Consider the following 18,858-nt stretch of genomic DNA (forward strand, 5'->3'; position numbering starts at 1 on the left):
CCATATGTCTTTGTATGTGTGAGTATGCATGTGTGTTTGTTCATGTTCACTCTTCACTGTGTCAATGTGTGTGTGTGTTCACAAATCACTGTGCCCATGTGTGTGTTCATGTTCACTCCTAACTGTGCCCGTGTGTGTGTTCATGTTCACTCTTCACTCTGTCAATGTGTGTGTGTTCACTCCTGACTGTGTGCCCATAGGTCTTTGTGTGTTTAAGTATGCATGTGTGTTTGTTTTCACTCCTTACTGTGTGTATGTTTACTCCTGACTGTGCCCATGTGTGTGTGTTTGTGTGTTTACTCCTGACTGTGCCCATGTGTGTGTGTTCACTCCTTACTGTGTCAATGTGTATGTTCGTGTTCACTCCTCACTGTGTGTCCATTTGTGTGTATGTTTCCTCCTGACTCTGTCTGTCTGTTTGTGTGTGCGTGTGTGTGTGTGTGTGTGTGTGTGTGTGTTCACTCCTCACCGTGTGCCCATGTGTGTGTATGTGAGTAAACTCTTCACTGTGTCTGTGTATTCACTCCTCACTGTGTGCCTATGTGTGTTTTCACTCCTCACTCTGTGCCCACGTAAGCGTGTATTCACTCCTCGATGTGTGCCTGTGTGTGTTCACTGTTCACTGTGTGCCAATGTGTATGTTCACGTCTGACTTTTTCTTTGCATCATTATGTAAATTATTACAGAGGTATACACACAGCTGTGCTTTCTCTTTCATCTTTTTTTTCTTTCTTCTGTATGATGTACAGTATATTATTATTATTATCTCAGGCAATTTTTGTTCCTTAACAGGCTAAAAAAAAAAAAACTGAGTGATGAGTCACGGCTCCTGTTTCTCCCTTACCTTTTGCATGGACTCACTGCAAAGGTCATTATTTCGGTTTCTAACATTCAGTTTTGGAATATCCATGAATGAGGATTAGATTTGGATTATTGCCATAATAATGTTATATAATCATCATCATAATGTCTGTGAAAAAGCTCAGAGACTGTTTAAAAATAGATTCAATTACAGTTTCTACAGACTGAAGCTACAGTACATCCGGAAACTCCTTACAGCTCTTCACTTTTTCCACATTTTGTTGTTAAAAACTTATTCCAAAATAGATTCAATTTAATATTTTCTTCTAAACTCAATTCATAAAAAAAATGAAAAAGAAGACAATAAAAATCACATGTGCATAAGTATTCACAGCCTTTGCTTAATACTTTGTTGAAGCTCCTTTGGCACCAATTACAGACTCTTTTTTAGTATGATGCTACAGGCTTGGCAGACTTATTTTTAGGCAGTTTCTCTCATTTTTCTTTGCAGAACCTTTCAAGCTCCATTAGGTTGGATGGGGAGCATCGGTGCACAGCCATTTTCAGATCTCTCCAGAGATGTTTAATCTGGATTAAGTCTGGGCTCTGGCTAGGCCACTTAAAGGACATTCACAGAGTCGTCCTATAGCCTTTGTTATCTTGTTAGGGTCATTAGGGTCATTATCTTGTTGAAAGATGAACCGTTGCCTCAGTCTGAGGTCCCGAGCGCTCTGGAGGGGGGTTTCATCAAAGATGTCTCCGTGCATTGCTGCTACCAGTTCTTACCGCTGAAAAACGTCCCCAAGGCATGATGCTGCCACCACCATTCCCTGTAGATAGTATTGGATGGTATAGTCCAGGTAATGAGTGGTGCCTGGTTTTCACTAGACATGACGCTTAGCATTCAGGCAGAAAAGTTTAATCTTTGTTTTTCATGGTCTGACAGTCGTTCAGGTGCCTTTTGACAAACATCAGGCAGGCTGTCATGTGCTGTTTACTAAGGAGTGGCTTCCGTCTGGCCACTCTACCATACAGGACTAAAACGTCCTAGTGTTTCCAAACTTTTTTCCCCATTTATGAATGATGAAGGCCACCCTACTCATTGGGACCTTCGATGCGGCAGATATTTTTCTGTACCTCCCCCAGATCTGAGCCTTAATACAATCCTATTTCTGAAGTCTACAGGCAATTCCTTGGACGTCATGGCTTGGTCTTGTGCTCTGACATGCACTGTTCTACAGGTGTGACCTCATACTGGCAGGTGTGTGCCTTTCCATATCATGTCCAATGAACAGAATTTCCCACAGGTGGATTCCAATCAAGGTTGTAGAAACATCTCAAAGATGATCAGATGAAAACAGGATGCACCTGAGCTCAATTTTGAGTGTCATGGCAAAGGCTGTGAATATTTATGTACATGAGATTCTTTTGTTTTGTTTTTTGTTTGTAATAATTAGCAAAGATTCCAAACTAACTTCTTTCATGTTAGCATTATGGGTAATTGTTTGTTGAATTTTAAAGAAAATAATGAATTGAATTCATTTTGGAATACGGCTGTAACATAAAACGTGGAAAAAGTGAATCTATGTGAATACTTTCCAGATGCACTGTATATATTATAATACATAATATAATAATGATATATAAAAAAAAGATGGATGTATTATTAAAAATCAACAATGTGTAAAAATGTAAGGAATTAAAAATAACTAAAGTCACATCTCTATGCCTCTTTTTTCCCAGTTTTACATTAACTTTAGAAATGAATATGATTGAAAAATGATTTGCTTATTTCTCTATGAAATACTGCCAATCCTGCTGCTTTCAGGTCATCCTGCAACTCTTCTCTTTGAACCTTCCTTATCACTACACTGAGGGCTCACTGTCGAATCTGCCTGGGATTAACTGTGTTTTCATAAAATGTAAACCTGTGTATTAGTGAACCAGATGTTCTAGCAAATTCTACAACTATGTAGTGTCTATTTGATTGTTTTTTGATAGCGTTCTCCCTAAGAACTTTAGGAAGTTTATTCAACTTCACCAGGTTTTTTTGCAGCATTTCTATGTAGAATATGGTTTGATTTTATGTAAAAAACAACAAAAAAAAAAAACATTTACTATATGGACACAAGTTTGTTGACACCTGAGCATAAGAATTTAATGTGCATTCTAGAAAATCCTATTTCATATTAAGTCCCTATTTGCTGTTATAATAACCTCCAATCTTCTGGGAAGATGTTTCTCTAGATTGTGTGAAGACTTTTGTGTTCATTTATTGACAGAGCTGTTAGAACAGTCAGGTATTGATGTAGAAGAGGAGTTGAGGAGGCCTGGAATTCATTGTTCAATAGGGTTGGAAGTATAAAGTATCTAACCCATCTAAATCATATCAGAATCAGAATTCTTCATTGATCCCATAGGGAATTTGTTTGTTGCAGCTGCTCGCAGTAAAAAATTTAAGTAATAATTAAAGTAAAAATAAAAAATAAGAACATTTAAATAAATATACACATTAAATTATATATGAAGTAAAATGTGTAGAAGCATTAAATGGAATTTGTTGCAGCATTAAAAAAAACAGATGGCAGAAAAGTCAGACTAAAATAATAGTTAGAAAAATTATTGCACATGTAACTAAATATTATTATTATTTAGATTAATTGCACAAATTCTTAATGGAGCTGCCACATAATCAGTTTCCCAATAATTGTGAAAATAGAATCTTTATACATATGCTTGTCCTAGTTTCCTTTTCGGGCATCCCAAACACCTTTATGTAAAATTATACGTGACACAATCCAGCTCGATCTTTTTGATGCATGCAGTGTTTACTGTGTCTTAGAGTTTAATACGGAGAATCTGTGAACACATTTGGCACATTATACACTCTAAACAGCATCTTCATCACCAAGTACCCATGCAGCAAAACCTTTTCATACAACAGCCTGGGGAACGAGGGGACAAATCACCACAGGACAGTGATTGTGTTCTGTAATATTACAAGTCAATTTGCATATTGCATGCAGCACAGCAATTAGATTTCAGTCCTCATTTCAGGCTCCAAATAATAACAACAATAATAATAATACATAATAATATCAAACAATATAACAAGCTTTATGTTAAAAAAATGAACATAAATTAAAAAAATACAAATCGCAAACTATAAAAGGGACTTTACAAATAACTTTGTAGGGACATTGTAATGTTAAAATGGGAGTTCTATGTGATATTGCAGTAAAAAGAGGAGGCTCGATATTCAATACTATTCCATTCATTTTTATTTGTAGAGCACATTTTTAAAAATGGACACCGTCTCAAAGCAACTTTACAGAGATAAAGAGATTACAATCTTGTATAAAAGAATGTATAAATTACTTCCTAATAATCGTGAAGTTACTTCTAGAAAGGAACAAAATCAGCCAAACGAATAAAATCATTTTAAGCTAAAAACCGCATAGTGGTTATTTTTCTAATTTATGCAGTTTCGCAACCCAAAAGAATCATTTTAAGCTGGAAATAAAATGTGTTCAACAACAAGTAGAATAATATGACATTTAATTATATTTAATTAAATTAAGATTTTTAATTTTACATTAGATTTAACAAAATGTAACATATACATTCATTTATTTTAGATATTTCCAACCTACTAAGATGCACTTTTGAAGTGTACACAGGTAATATTCCATGAGAGTGTGTGTGTGTGTGTGTGTGTGTGTGTGTGTGTGTGTGTGTGTGTGTGTGTGTGTGTGTGTACTTACGGACTGACCACCCTGAACTGGACGTAGGGGACAAGCTGCATGAGCAGTCGCACTCCGTTCTGCCACTCCTCCTCCAAACGAAACTCACAGCCCTGTGCATCACACTCCTCGAACGAGAATTGGTAGTACGTGTTGGAGTCTTCAAACACCACTCTCTGGTCCACTACACAGGACAGGGGGAGGCAGAGACACCAAATCAATACCGCACACTGAAAAAACCCACATCTGGATATTTGTTATACTCTTTACTTGACCCTAAACAGATAGCAAGTGAAAATTTCATGAAGCTGATCTTCAGTGAATATTTATCTTGAAATATATGATTAAAGAAAGAATGCTTGGTTTTATATTTCTAATTAAAGTTTTCAAGACAGGAAGCAGTGAACATGGCTGAATGTGGTACTGTACATTTGGTTTGTTGTAATTTACATTTGAAACTTTGGCAAAATAAATAAATCTAAGAGAAAAACCATCTAAGAGAGTTTTTTCTTGTCACAGTCACCCCAGGCTGCTCATCAGGGAGAAATACACATAATTCAGTTTTTTGTTCACAATTTTTTGTGGTACAATTCGTACATGCTGTAAAGCTGCTCTGAGACAATGTCAATGTCATTGAGACAAAGCATTGAAGGTCCCAAAGAGCACAGTGGCCTCCATCATCCATAAATGAAATTCTTTGAACCACCAGGACCCTTCCTAGACCGGGCCACCAGCCAAACTGAGTGATCGTGGGAGTAGGGCCTTAGAACCCGATGGTCACTTTGAAAGAGCTCCACTACGTCTTTGTGGCAAGAGTAGAACCTTCCTAGAGGAAAACTATCTCTGCAGCACTCCAACACCAATCAGGCCTGTATGGCAGATGGAAGCCACTCCTCAGTTAAAAAAAACAAAAAAAAAACAAAAGGCAAATGACAGCCTGCCTGGAGTTTCCCAAAAGGCACCTGAACGACTGTCAGACCATGAAACACAAAGATTGAACTTTTTGGCCTGAATGCTAGGCATCATGTCTGGAGGAAACCAGGAACTGCTCATCTCCTGGCTAATACCATTCCTACAGTGAAGCATGGTGATGGCAGCGTCATGCCTTGGGGATAATTTTTCAGCATCAGGAACTGGAAGACTAGTCAGGATTAAGGGAAAGACAAATGCAGCAATGTACAGAGATCTCTTTGATGAAAACCTGCTCCAGAGCACTCTGGACCTCAGACTGGGGCGACTGGTTATCTTCCAACAGGACAACGACGCAGACAAGATAACAAAGGATTGGCTATGGGACGACTCTGTGAATGTCCCTGAGTGGCCCAGCCAGAGCTCAGACTTGAACCCGATTGAACATCTCTGAAGAGACCTGAAAATGGTTATGTACCGACGCTCCCCATCCAACCTGATGGAGCTTGAGAGGTTCTGCCAAGAGGATTGGGAGAGTCTGCACAAAAATGGGTGTAACAAGCTTAAAGCATCATACTCAAAAAGACTTTAAGCTGTAATTGGTGCTAAAGGTGCTTCAACAAAGTATTGAGCAAAGGCTGTGAATACTTATGTACATGTGATTTTTTTTTTTCTCCATTTTTAATTTTTAATAAATTTACAAAGATTTTAAACACACTTTCACATTGTTATTATAGGGTATTGTTAGTAGAATTTTAATGCAAATAATGAATTGAAATCATTTTGGAATAAATCTGTAACATAACAAAATGTGGAAAAAGTTAAGCGCTGTGAACACTTTCCGGATGCACTGTGTATATATATATTTTATTATATTTTAAAGTAAAGTAACATTTAATCAGATGATGTGAACATGTCCCAGCTGGTTGGGTGCCATGAGTCAAGTGCCTGAGAGAAGAACATAAAGGTGTATAATGAGTGAGCGCAGAGACTGCTGATTTAGCTCCAAACACTGTATAGAGTCCAAATCAATAGGTCAGGAGGTTGAAAGGACCAGTAGTGTGAAGCAGTGTGAGAAATTAAAGAGTCAGGAAAGTAAATTCCTTCATGCTTTTCGTGTAAAAACACTTTCTTGTGTTGGTAAAAGTATTGCAGTCCATTAATGTACATTATGTTTGCAAGCCAGATTAGCATGAAGGCTAGCAGTTTGGCATTTCGCCAATTTAAACGCGAGTTACCTGAGTGAAGAATGCCGAGCTCGAGTAGCACCTGCCAAACCCGTGCTGCCATCATCCTACACTGCACAAACACACATTGCTCCAACAGCCACTGCACCAGCTCTACACCTACATAACTCCTCCTGTGGATCAAAACACACACACACATCATTGTCTCACACACAGAAAGACACACTGCTCCATCTGCCACTGCACCAAGTGCCACAGTTGAACACATTTTTCTCAATATTCCTTTGGAAAAAAAACATGTGCTATTATCAACTGAATACCGTTTAAGGGAAAATGTTATTTTATCTCAGAATACAGGTGTATGGATTATTTTCTGTTACATTCTGAAACAGAGTTTCAGTGCGAGTGTTTTACTGTTACGGTGCTTTTTTAATTGTCACGTGTACATTTACATTTCTGGCAGACGCCCTAATCCAGAGCGACTTACATTTTTCTTATTCATACAACTGAGCAGCTATGGGGTTAAGGGCCTTGGGGGCACAGGAGTGGCAGCTTGGTGTGGCTGGATTTCCAACTCCTGACCTTTATATCCAAAGTTCAATGCCTTAACCACCTCCCACATGTACATTACGGCACACGGGGGAAATAAATCTTCATCTTAGTGAGTATTCAGGTAAATTACATAAATATTACATAGATTTATGTTTAAAAATTCCTACGTGTAAGCAATTGAGCAACAAAATTATACCAAAATATATATGAATTATATATTTAAAATCTGTATTAGTTTGCATGAATGTCAGCTTATGACCAAACAAAATGTTTATATTTATGTTTCTATATAATAGTTTATATAAATTCCCCTAAATTTGTACTCAATTCCCATTAATTTCTGGTAAATTACCATCTTGGAATAATTCCCAAATTCCTCAGATAAAAATCCCATGGAAAGTTTCTGGAAATTTTGGGTTGCAACTTTACACCCCTTTGCAACCCTAGTCTTTAAACATCCTGTAGTCATTAATCACCTGATCTATCATTAATCACCTGATCACTTGAGACCTCCATTAAACAGGTAATCTCACCTGATGATCCGTGCCAAGTGGATCTTGTCTTTGGCTGGATACGGGCCATGGGACAGAAACGCATTTCTCAGTGCACGGCCTGCACATGGAAAACTCTGCGAGCAGGACTGAGAGAGATAGATAGAGAGAAAGAGAGATTTAGTAAAAATGTGTGGTGATGCATGATGCAAAGCACATATTCATAAATGGGTCAAGGACGAACAGGGGTTTCCAAAGAGCTGAATGATTATTAATATAATATTCTTGCAAACGTTCCAAGGACAACAACATTCGCTCCGAATTTTGTTCCCCTTTTTTAATAAAAATAAATCCTATATCCAGTAATGAATAATAATTCTTCATATAAGCAGTTACATAAGACAATGAAATGTAAAGTACAAAATCACATACACAATCATATTCTATCAAATGCAAGAATAAAAAAAACTCAATTCAATAGATTTTTATTTGTATAGCGGTTTTAACAATGGACATTGCCGCAAAGTAGCTTTACAGGGATAAAACAGGTTATAAAAGAATGCTAACTGGTGCTATTCTGACCATGTGCTTAATTCTACATAAAAGTGGGCAAATCTGCCACAGAGATGTTTGGCATGATGTGCGTTTGATATACAGCGATGCTGCATTGCTGCAAAAAATGCTAAGCTGCATATTCTGAAGGTGCCATTGTTTAAACATAGATAAACAAATGACTTTCTTCTAAACAGAGCTAGTCTCGAAACATATTGATACCACCTTGTATAGGTTTGTTCCTCAACCAAACTCAAAAGGAAACCTATCCTTATCACCAGATGTCCATTCATTACAGTTCCATCATCTTACAGTAATAAATGAATACAATTACTAATAAAAATTAATTGAGGTCTATGTTCTGCTTATGTTATTATATCCAATGCCTCAGAAAGGAAAAAAATTAAAAAGACCTGGACATAATGTGTTAATGCGTTCACCACAGCGCAGCGTCCTATAAAGGCAGGTTATAATACAGGTTTATGTTAAAGCACTGGTTCTAATGCCTTATCGTTTCCATAGTAACAGTGAAAACACGTCGCTATAGAAACGATGAGGACTTGCGGACAATCCATATAACCTAAACGTTATAATGCCCTATAGAAACCTTTCGAAATGTTTTATAGAGATGATATAGGAGTCTTCAATGACAGTTGAGAAGTTTTGGGAAAGTTTTCAGGATGGATGTTTTTAGCTTCTCAGTAACAAGGACACTTGTTTTGTCTGAATAAGGAGAGAGTGGGCTGAGGGACTGACTGATAGATTATGAACCCGAATCGCAGAAATATTCCATAGTCACATTCCTATGAACCAAAGAAGACCAAATGAGAAGAGTAATGTCATGTTATAATGCAGGTAAATAAAACATCCTTCTGACTTCTGACACAAACAGGATGTCTCGAGTTTGACCTTTTAACACCAACATATAAACCCGTCCGTGCAGGAAACGATTCACTCAGTCGTTACATCTGTGCGTGTGTGTGTGTGTGTGTAAGTGTGTCAGGAAGTTTGCTTCATATGCAAACCCTAATCCTTATGACCCACTGATACCTCTACAGCATTCAAACACACTTTTTCAGCATGTGTGGAAGAGTTAACAAAATTTAATATAATGTATATTATATTGATAATCAAATTGTTCAACCATCAGTCCTCATGAGTCATTTTGTCCCAATCTGTCTTTAACTAAATGTCTCTATCTTTGTTTTTCTATTTCTCTGCCTCTCTGTTCATCTCCATCTCTTCATTTCTGCCACTCAGTGTCCTCCTGTCTCTCACCGTGTTTCCATCTCTCTTTCTCTGTCTCTGTTTCAGGGGGTTTCTCTTTGAATCATATGAAAAAATCTTCTACAGTATTTAAATATAATGTTCCACATCATGTTATAATAGATGAATAGTATTTTATTGAGTTTAATTATATAATATGTGCATCTCCATAACATCTGGATGCATAGCCAACAATACAATACATCAAAGATACATATGAAGCAGCTTCTGATTCAATGCAAAATAAATATGATAATATGCAATTCAATATGGTACAAATAGTTTGCTGAAATTACTTCGGTTCAGACAGACAGCAAATCATCAATTTACTTAAGTGCCTTCTGATTTATAACACATGGCTCCTTCACAAACAGATTAGAAAAAAGATGACATTTCCTGCTCTGTGTACAGGAAGATGCAGCTCTACCTCTGCCATGTTAATCTGTATTCTATGCGAATCTCAGGACACGCTTCGGTCTCAGTAGCGTTGCGATGCGTCGTATTCACGTAGCAGCGGTGGTGCTAAGAGAATGCGCTCGAGAAACGGTTTAGCGACGAGAAACCGATCAACGTATAAAATATTGCTCACAAATTATTGGTCCCTTTCTAAATACAACTATGGTGCATCTACTAATAATTATATCAAAATAAATAGTTTTTTACTGATGCAAATATGTTAAAAACGACGCATCGCGATTCAAATGCCAACTCTTTTAAATCAATGCATCACATCGTTAACTTTTATGCCGATTAGGCTGGTTTTACATACATTTAAATAAACAGTATTTGCAGAGCTATAGCATTGGGAGTAGAACTCTTTCTTGCTTTTAAAAATCATTACACAATTGTATCATATTCAACTGTTTTTTTTCCTCTGGTTTCCACGATCTTCTCTTTCTTTTCATATTCATTCATCTTCCTGGTCAGACTGTACACAATGCATCAGTATCAGCTATTAAAAGCTAAAATTATTCGCTACAGACCATCCATCAGACTGTAATGGCATTTGAGTGTCCTTTAAACGTTTTCAGATTTTTTTGACAGGTGTAACCTTTACATTGTCATTCTCTAGTTACAAAATTCCATCCCGTCGGATAAACTGCAGTCGGCTCATGAATTATTAACCGAATATTCGGTTTGAAAACGTGCAAAAATAAATGCGAGACAATTTCGCTCCCATGTCTTTAACCCCTTTAAATCTCAGCTTATTAGTCACTTAATTCATCTTAAAGCACATTATTCAGCAGGTGCAATGAATTATTCAGTAAGTAGAGAGAAGCTAATGGGAACGGCGTGTCATTACGAGTGTGAGGAGTGTAAGTCAGGACCCGCTCATGGCTCCTGGGAAATTCCGAGATTTAATTTGATGGATTTTCAGCTTGTTGTCTTCACTAGACATTCATTATTTTCATTTGTCAAGTCACATTAAGTTCGCTGCAGCTTAGACGGATGGATTCACAGTGGAGCGGTGTTGGGGGTGGACAGGGAATTCCCCTCCGGGGTCATGTTCATAACAGTGTTTATTGTTAGAACTTTTATTCAGCACTGTCCTTGCAAAAAAAGTTTATCGGATCAAGTGTAACACTACTACAGTTGTCTTTTATTTTACTGTATAATACTGTAAACACTAAAATTCCACACTCTCTTATACAACTTTATAATCTCTATACCTCTGTAAAGCTGCTTTGAGACAGACAATTGTTGAAATTACTCTACAAAGGAAAATGAATAGAATTTTATTTAAATTTCACTTAACTGGAGTCAATCTTGTTGCATAAAAAATAAAACTTTGCATCACTTACCCTTATTACATTGCATTACCTTGCCTAAACGCTTTATCACGCTTATCACATGAACACACAATACAGTGTGTGTGTATGTATACGTGTTTATGTGTAAACACAGAAAAGATTATGGCATGATAATTTGTATTTAAGGGGAATTTCAGTACATGTACATTCAGTACATGAATGTTTTGTTCCAACATTGTTTAAGAAATACTATCACCCCTCTGGTGCTCAGTTTCTCTGATCAGCTCCAATTTCTACTAACCTCAATAGAAAACCTTAAAAAAAAAAATTAAAACACAAATTCTTGGAATTTTTTAAATCCCACAAGGTCCCATATCCAGGTCAACACAAGAGAAGAACTTCATCCAGTCGGTTGCAAAAATTTTCTTTAACACACACACACACACACACACACACACACACACACACACACACACACACAAAACACATCCAAAATTACACCCAATACAACTGTGTACCTCCAAATTTGTGGGAAGAACCATATATGGCTAGAAATGTCTGGTGTCCCAATACTTTTCGCCATACAGCGTGGGTCTTTTAGATACTAACTTTAATGTCAGATATGATGCTTAACAGCAGGTTATTTAACACTGTTTTGCTGTGACCGTTTAACACTTACTAAGCTAGCTAACAATTAAGCTAATGCTACAGTGGTCCCTCGAAACTCGTGGCGGTTAAGTTCCAAGACCCAAAGAGTCCAAGAGTTCTGAAAATCCGCGAATTTTTAGACTCCCCCCGGCAGCCTCTATGGTACCTTAGTGAATTCATCTAGACATCATGTCACTTTAATACAATAATGTGTATTAAAAATTAGTATGACATTTGTTGTAGTAAAAACACTCAGTCCCACTGTAGATTCCCGTGGATTTTAAGATAATCCGCAACTTGCTGTTAGTTAGGTTCCAAATAAGAACCCGCAAATTTTCCGAGCCGCGAGGTCCAAACTGCAATGTACTCCTACAACCAGAAATGTCTGACAGATAGCTAGAGATCCAACACCTGAATTTACAGCTTTGTTAGTTAGGCAGCTTTGTATATTTTGCTAAGCTTCTCCAAAGAAAGCCGGTACCTTTAATACTAATATAGCTACTTCTAATTAAAGGTTTATCACTTTAATGTGTAAACAAAATTAGCTAGCATTATTTAACATATTTTAACAATCTTGAATTGACCTAACCATTTATGTTTAAGTAATATTCTGCAATTGGAATCTTTTTATAACCCCAGTTAGGTTTTTGGCTTGTTGTTGCTGCTGTTCGTGGTTATGACTTGATGCGTTTTTTTTTAATTCACATGAATTCAGTTTTTATTTATATATTGCTTTTAACAGTGGACTTAGTAAAAAAAAAAAAAAGCTTTACATAGATAACGAGGTTGTAAAGCTTGAACTTATAAGTTTAGTGCTAATGAGTGAGCCAGTGAAGATTGGGGCAAGAAAAAAAAATCCCTGAGATGGTATGAGGAAGAAACCTTGAGAGAAACCAGACTCAAAAGGGAACCCGTCCTTATCACCGAATGTCCATTCTTTACAGTTCCATTATTGTTAATGTGTACTGTTCGGTAATAGGTGCTTGAATGCAGAACTGTTCATGGTCCTAAGCCATTGTAGCAGACTGTTTATATTTACTGCAGTCCAAATTAATTCAACACTCACACACACTTGCAAACACACATGCATTTTACTGCTATACATCACAGGGAATATGCAAAATAATACTTCTGTATATTTTTTTTTTAGTTCTACACTTTATAACCTTTAAACCTCACATGATCATTCAGCATAAAAATAAAAAGAACCAATATAAACCTGAACAGATTTGTACCAAATCCCAATTATATCAGGCTGAACTTTGTATAATCTCATTTAACCTTACTTTATTATTAATAAACAAATCAAATAAAAAAAATGTGTTTTTTTGTTGTTGTCATTAACCATAAACATGGTCCAGAAGGGGTAAATGTGAAGATAAACACAAAGGTATTATTTGAAAAGTGACCCGAGGTGGAGCTTACCTTGGACTTGGTGTGAACGCCAGTGCTTGGTCCGGGGACGGTGTCAGGTGACTGCTGTCGGGACACAATCAATAAAAACAAGCGGAGTTAAAATGCTATTTAAACAGTGCAGTAGAGTTTCTATAGACGGAGAACGTGATATGACCAAACCAAACAAGTGCTCTTAACTCTAAACCTAATGTCTATACAAACAGCAGAGCCAGAGGGATGTAGGACCATGTACAGGTGTACACAGTGTTTATGGAGCCCTTTGACAAAGCCACGTTTAACTGTAGACAGCAAATTAAGGGTGATATTGACAGTTGCTAAAATCGGAATGGCAAAAAAAAATTATATTGTACCTAGATCAAAGATTATATAAATGCTGTGATGCTAAAATGACTGCGATTTTATCCACAATTCAATACATGGGGTACTATTATATATTATTATGGATCTAATTACACATGACTCAGACTGAATATGGTGGAACTAATATGTTCTTAATATCCAGAAATACATACGTTAATAGCTTGAAAGATCTTAAGACTTGTGGTTTAGGCCTAGTTTGTGCTTTCACAAAGAAAAATAATGTGACGTGGGTGTTTTCTTTCAAGTATTTAGATATGAAGCTCAAAAAGATATAAAAAGATCATACTTTTTAACGCAAACATGTTTGCTGCTCATCAGGACCCAAACACAGTCACAGTACTCTACATACGGAAACCCAACAATGTCCTGATGAATCGTATAACAGACCTAATTTGTTTAAACAGATTTAAAATGTCTTGGTTGTTTTCATTACTTTCTTGAAAAAGAAAATGACAATTTTGCCTTTTTTCCCCCAATAGTGTATTCTTTTTATATTATAGCGTTTTTCTCAGGTGTGTCGCTGCAAGGAGTGTCTGTTTACGTTGGAGTTTCTATCGAATCAAATTTAAGCAGTCACATCACATGTTGCCAGGGTCAAAAGTATCTGCCATAAGGTCTTCAGAAAGAAGCACTTCAAGCGTTTGGTAGCATAAAATACATAAGAATGAAGGCTGTTGCTTTAAACCCATCAGATTGTCAGCTGGAGTCACTGGGGCCATCTAGCAGGCGTCCAATAACCTCAGCATTTTCATGTCCTTTAATTGGAGGGTCAGAGAGCAGCACTGATCAGAGCTCACAAACTGCATCTGTAGCAAACTGCACAAAGCTCAAATACATCTGTGTGAATTTAATAGCTGTGTTTTTATTCCACAAAAGCTAACAGAAAAGAAATTGATTTGAAAAGAAATGTATTCAGTCACAGATACACTTACAAGCCCATTTACAAGAGGGACTTTTCAAGAAAGCTGGATATCGTGAGCAATGGATATTGTTTCAAAACAGTTGAAAACGGCTGTTAAGCTTTTTCAAGAAACAATTATATATTTTTATATATTATAGTTTTATTTTCTGTAGAATTTGCACAAAAAACACCCAAATTACCCAGAATTTCAAATCACAGGAAAACCATAATGCATAAAAAAAAAAAAAAAATGCAAGGAAAATCCGGGGTCATTTTATGAGGTTAATATGGATACTTCTGCTAGAGATGATGTATGCGGGCGGTGCAGCTGTGTCTTCATTGAAAAGAGACCTAGACACTGTATGTCTAGGAGTAAAATGCATGACCTGCCACTAAATTTAATTAGAAGTTGTGAAAAAAAGTAGAAAATGTAGTTCAGACGTGCAGACGCTTACAGTGAAGATATAAATGATGAAAGTGAATAAAGTCTAAATATTTTATACAAAACAACAATTATCACTTTTTAAAAAGATTTGAATGATTTGAATAAATTTAATAATTAAAAATTAATAATTTACTAATAATATGCTCAAATTTATTACATTGCATCCCAAAGACAACTGTAGACGAATGCTAAATTATGTCTCCTGGAGTCCCAGACGCTCAGTCACAAGTCTTTTACATCTCCAGTCATGTGCATACAGTTTCAAATGTACTGTGTGCCCAGAGTGAATCAGAGTAAAACCCTCATGCCAAACTCTGGTGTATTAGAAAATAGTATTAAATAAAAAAAGGTGGTAATTATGGCAGCCATATCAGAATAAACACAACTACACCTGAGAAGATCTCCAATTCCTCACACATGATCTTGTACTGAAAATGCTGCATACAAATACATTAAAAACAAATAACTGTTGCTATGCTGATGATTTCTATGCATGTTTAATATTTTTGGAAGGAGTCTCCAGTGTTATCACTTTCAGCTGTATATTTGCTGTATCTTTAGGTTTTCGGACACATTCTTGGAAGACTGTTGTGGTTCTCATCTGCATACACTATTTCAAGTTTTATTAACTTTCCAGAAGGGAAAAAGAGATTGGCGTAAGAACAATCAGGGAATGAAACAGCTGCTAAAGTGGAAGTGATATCATGGAACATGTTTTGCAGATGGTCCACAACATTCAATTTAACTATAATCGGATAAAAACAAAAATAGATGACGGTTAGGGGATAATATATTTTACGTTGGGCATGGTAGCTGGTTGGTAGGTGATTCCCCCTCTTTTGTGTTTTATCCCTAACTTCGTATTTAATGTGTGGGGGAAAGCAGCTGGATCATCTGCTGATTGAGGAATATTCTGTCATGCATTTAAACAAGAGTTTGTTCAAATCTGTTGTGGAACGAGGGATTAAAATTGGTCCATCATGGTCAAAGGATTTAAATCAGGTGAGAATAAGCTGTTAAAATAAAATAAAATAAACAGAAGTTAAAAGAGACAGAGAGAAAAAGAGACAGAGAGCAAATCATCATAACATCATATCTGCTGGATTACAGTCATCTCTGAGGATACTAAAGCATGTGTGGGCTTTGTTTTGGCAGCAGCTTAAAAGGTGTGTGTGTGTGTGTGTGTGTGTGTGTGTGTGTGTGTGTGTGTGTCGGCTCAGCTCTTTATTGATTTGCTGTGGGCAGAGGGCACAAAGCTTGGCAGCGACCGCAGCAGACAGTGTTTGGGTTGCGAGGGAAATGAAGCATGCAGACTGGCTACTCAGGCCGAAAGATACCGACAAGGAAAAATGCATCAAACGCAAATCCAGTCTTCACATGAAAGTGCATGGAAACAGACGCAGGCTGGCAGCAGACACACTGTACACACACACAATCAGACCTCATCTTCTTCAAGGACTCATCCTCCTCTACGTTTCATCGCCCCTCCCTTGCTTTTTCTCTCCTCCGGTCCTGCGACTAATGCCGAGCAATACCTTACACCTGATTTTTTTTGCACATCCTATATCCCTATTATATCCGGTTAGCATGGCAACCATGAGCATGTAAAACGTCATAAACATGATCCATAATATTCACAAAAAAACCCTGAATACATGCGAGTTAGTGAGGATATCTTGGAGAGTGTTTAGCAGCTGAAACAGCAAATTCTTAAATATCATGTTTTATTAGCAATATACATGCTATCAAGCAGTGAAGCTATTTGTATTTAGCTTCTCCAGTATTAAGTATATAGTCATATCTACAATTAATGTCCTAATCCTGGCTATCATACCTCACAGAACATTAACAGCAATTTAGCTAGCTAGTGCTATATTAGTTATGTATTACATAACCAGAACTGTCTCATATATATATATATATATACATACACACTCCCCGGCCACTTTATTAGGTACACCTGTCCAACTGCTCGTTAACGCAAATTTCTAATCAGCCAATCACATGGCAGCAACTCAATGCATTTAGGCATGTAGACATGGTCAAGACGATCTGCTGCAGTTCAAACCGAGCGTCAGAATGGGGAAGAAAGGTGATTTAAGTGACTTTGAACGTGGCATGGTTGTTGGTGCCAGACGGGCTGGTCTGAGTATTTCAGAAACTGCTGATCTACTGGGATCTTCACGCACAACCATCTCTAGGGTTTACAGAGAATGGTCCGAAAAAGAGAAAATATCCAGTGAGCGTCAGTTCTGTTGGCGCAAATGCCTTGTTGATACCAGAGGTCAGAGGAGAATGGCCAGACTGGTTTGAGCTGATACAAAGGCAACAGTAACTCAAATAACCACTCGTTACAACCAAGGTATGCAGAAGAGCATCTCTGAACGCACAACATGTCGAACCTTGAGGCGGATGGGCTACAGCAGCAGAAGACCACACCGGGTGCCACTCCTGACAGCTAAGAACAGGAAACTGAGACTACAATTCGCACAGGCTTACCAAAATTGGACAATAGAAGATTGGTAAAACGTTGCCTTGTCTGATGAGTCTCGATTTCTGCTGGGACATTCGGATGGTAGGGTCAGAATTTGGCGTCAACAACATGAAAGCATGGATCCATCCTGCCTTGTATCAACGGTTCAGGCTGGTGGTGGTATAATGGTGTGGGGGATATTTTCTTGGCACATTTTGGGCCCATTAGTACCAATTGAGCATCGTGCTAACGCCACAGCCTACCTGAGTATTGTTGCTGACCATGTCCATCCCTTTATGACCACAGTGCACCCATCTTCTGATGGATACTTCCAGCTGGATAACGCGCCATGTCATAAAGCACAAATCATCTCAGACTGAATTTTGAACATGACAATGAGTTCACTGTACTCAATTTTGAACATGACAATGAGTTCACTGTACTCAAATGGCCTCCACAGTCAACAGATCTCAATCCAAAAGAGCACCTTCGGGATGTGGTGGAACGGGAGATTCGCATCATGAATGTGCAGCCAACAAATCTGCAGCAACTGCATGATGCTATCATGTCAATATGGACCAAAATCTCTGAGGAATGTTTCCAGTACCTTGTTAAATCTATGCCATTAAGGATTAAGGCAGTTCTGAAGGCAAAAGGAGGTCCAACCTGGTACTAGTACCTAACAAAGTGGCCGTTGAGTGTATATATATATAATATAGCTATATTAAATATCAGTATTTTGTACACCATATGTAGACAGACAATCTTATATTAACTGCTGTCTTTTATGAACATCCCATTCCACATTCCATCTCAGTCCCCATTTTTCCTTATAATAGCCTCCACTCTTTTTCTCCTTCTCTTCTGTTCCACTACATTTTGTGAAGATGTGTGGAGATTCATTCCGCTGAAAGGGTGTTAGTAAAGTCAGGTATTGATGTAGGTGAGGTGAGGAGGCCTGGGGTGTAGGCAGCATTCACATTCATCCAAAATGTGTTTAATGGGTATTTATTTCTTTTTAATATTTATGTTTAATATAGCAGAAGCTCTTCCACTCCAACCTGCGTAAAGCCTATCCTCGTGTAGACAGCTTTGTGCACGGGGGATTGTCATGCTGGTTTGGGTCTCCTAGTTCAAGTAAAGGGAAAATATTATGCTACAGCATCCAAAGACATCCGATACAATTGTGTGCCTTCAACTTGGTGGTAACAGTTTGGGGAAGACGCTCATATGAATGGAAAAGTCAGGTGTCCCAGATCTTTTGTCTTTTATTCTCCAGAGACAACCCCAGCTGTAAAATCAGGTATGATGTTCAAACAGCAGGTAATTAATACCATTTTGTTTAACATTATTTAACACTAGC

General features: G+C 37.5%; 1 protein-coding gene across 3 annotated transcripts in view; it reads right to left on the minus strand.

The window, feature by feature from the left end:
- rapgef5a (Rap guanine nucleotide exchange factor (GEF) 5a) overlaps positions 1-18,858 on the minus strand; it is an 85,437-nt gene that overhangs the window by 57,986 nt on the left and 8,593 nt on the right. For 2 of the 3 annotated variants that reach the window (XM_046834584.1, XM_046834587.1), the window contains exons 2-5: positions 13,326-13,379; positions 7,726-7,832; positions 6,692-6,813; positions 4,566-4,728 (exon numbers count right to left, since the gene is read on the minus strand). In XM_046834584.1, coding sequence (XP_046690540.1) covers positions 4,566-4,728; positions 6,692-6,813; positions 7,726-7,832; positions 13,326-13,379 — 446 coding nt within the window. The remainder of the gene's footprint in view (positions 1-4,565; positions 4,729-6,691; positions 6,814-7,725; positions 7,833-13,325; positions 13,380-18,858) is intronic. The other variant, XM_046834586.1, reaches the window with a different exon arrangement.

Source organism: Silurus meridionalis, chromosome 22 (assembly GCF_014805685.1).
Source record: "Silurus meridionalis isolate SWU-2019-XX chromosome 22, ASM1480568v1, whole genome shotgun sequence".
Lineage (NCBI taxonomy): Eukaryota > Metazoa > Chordata > Actinopteri > Siluriformes > Siluridae > Silurus > Silurus meridionalis.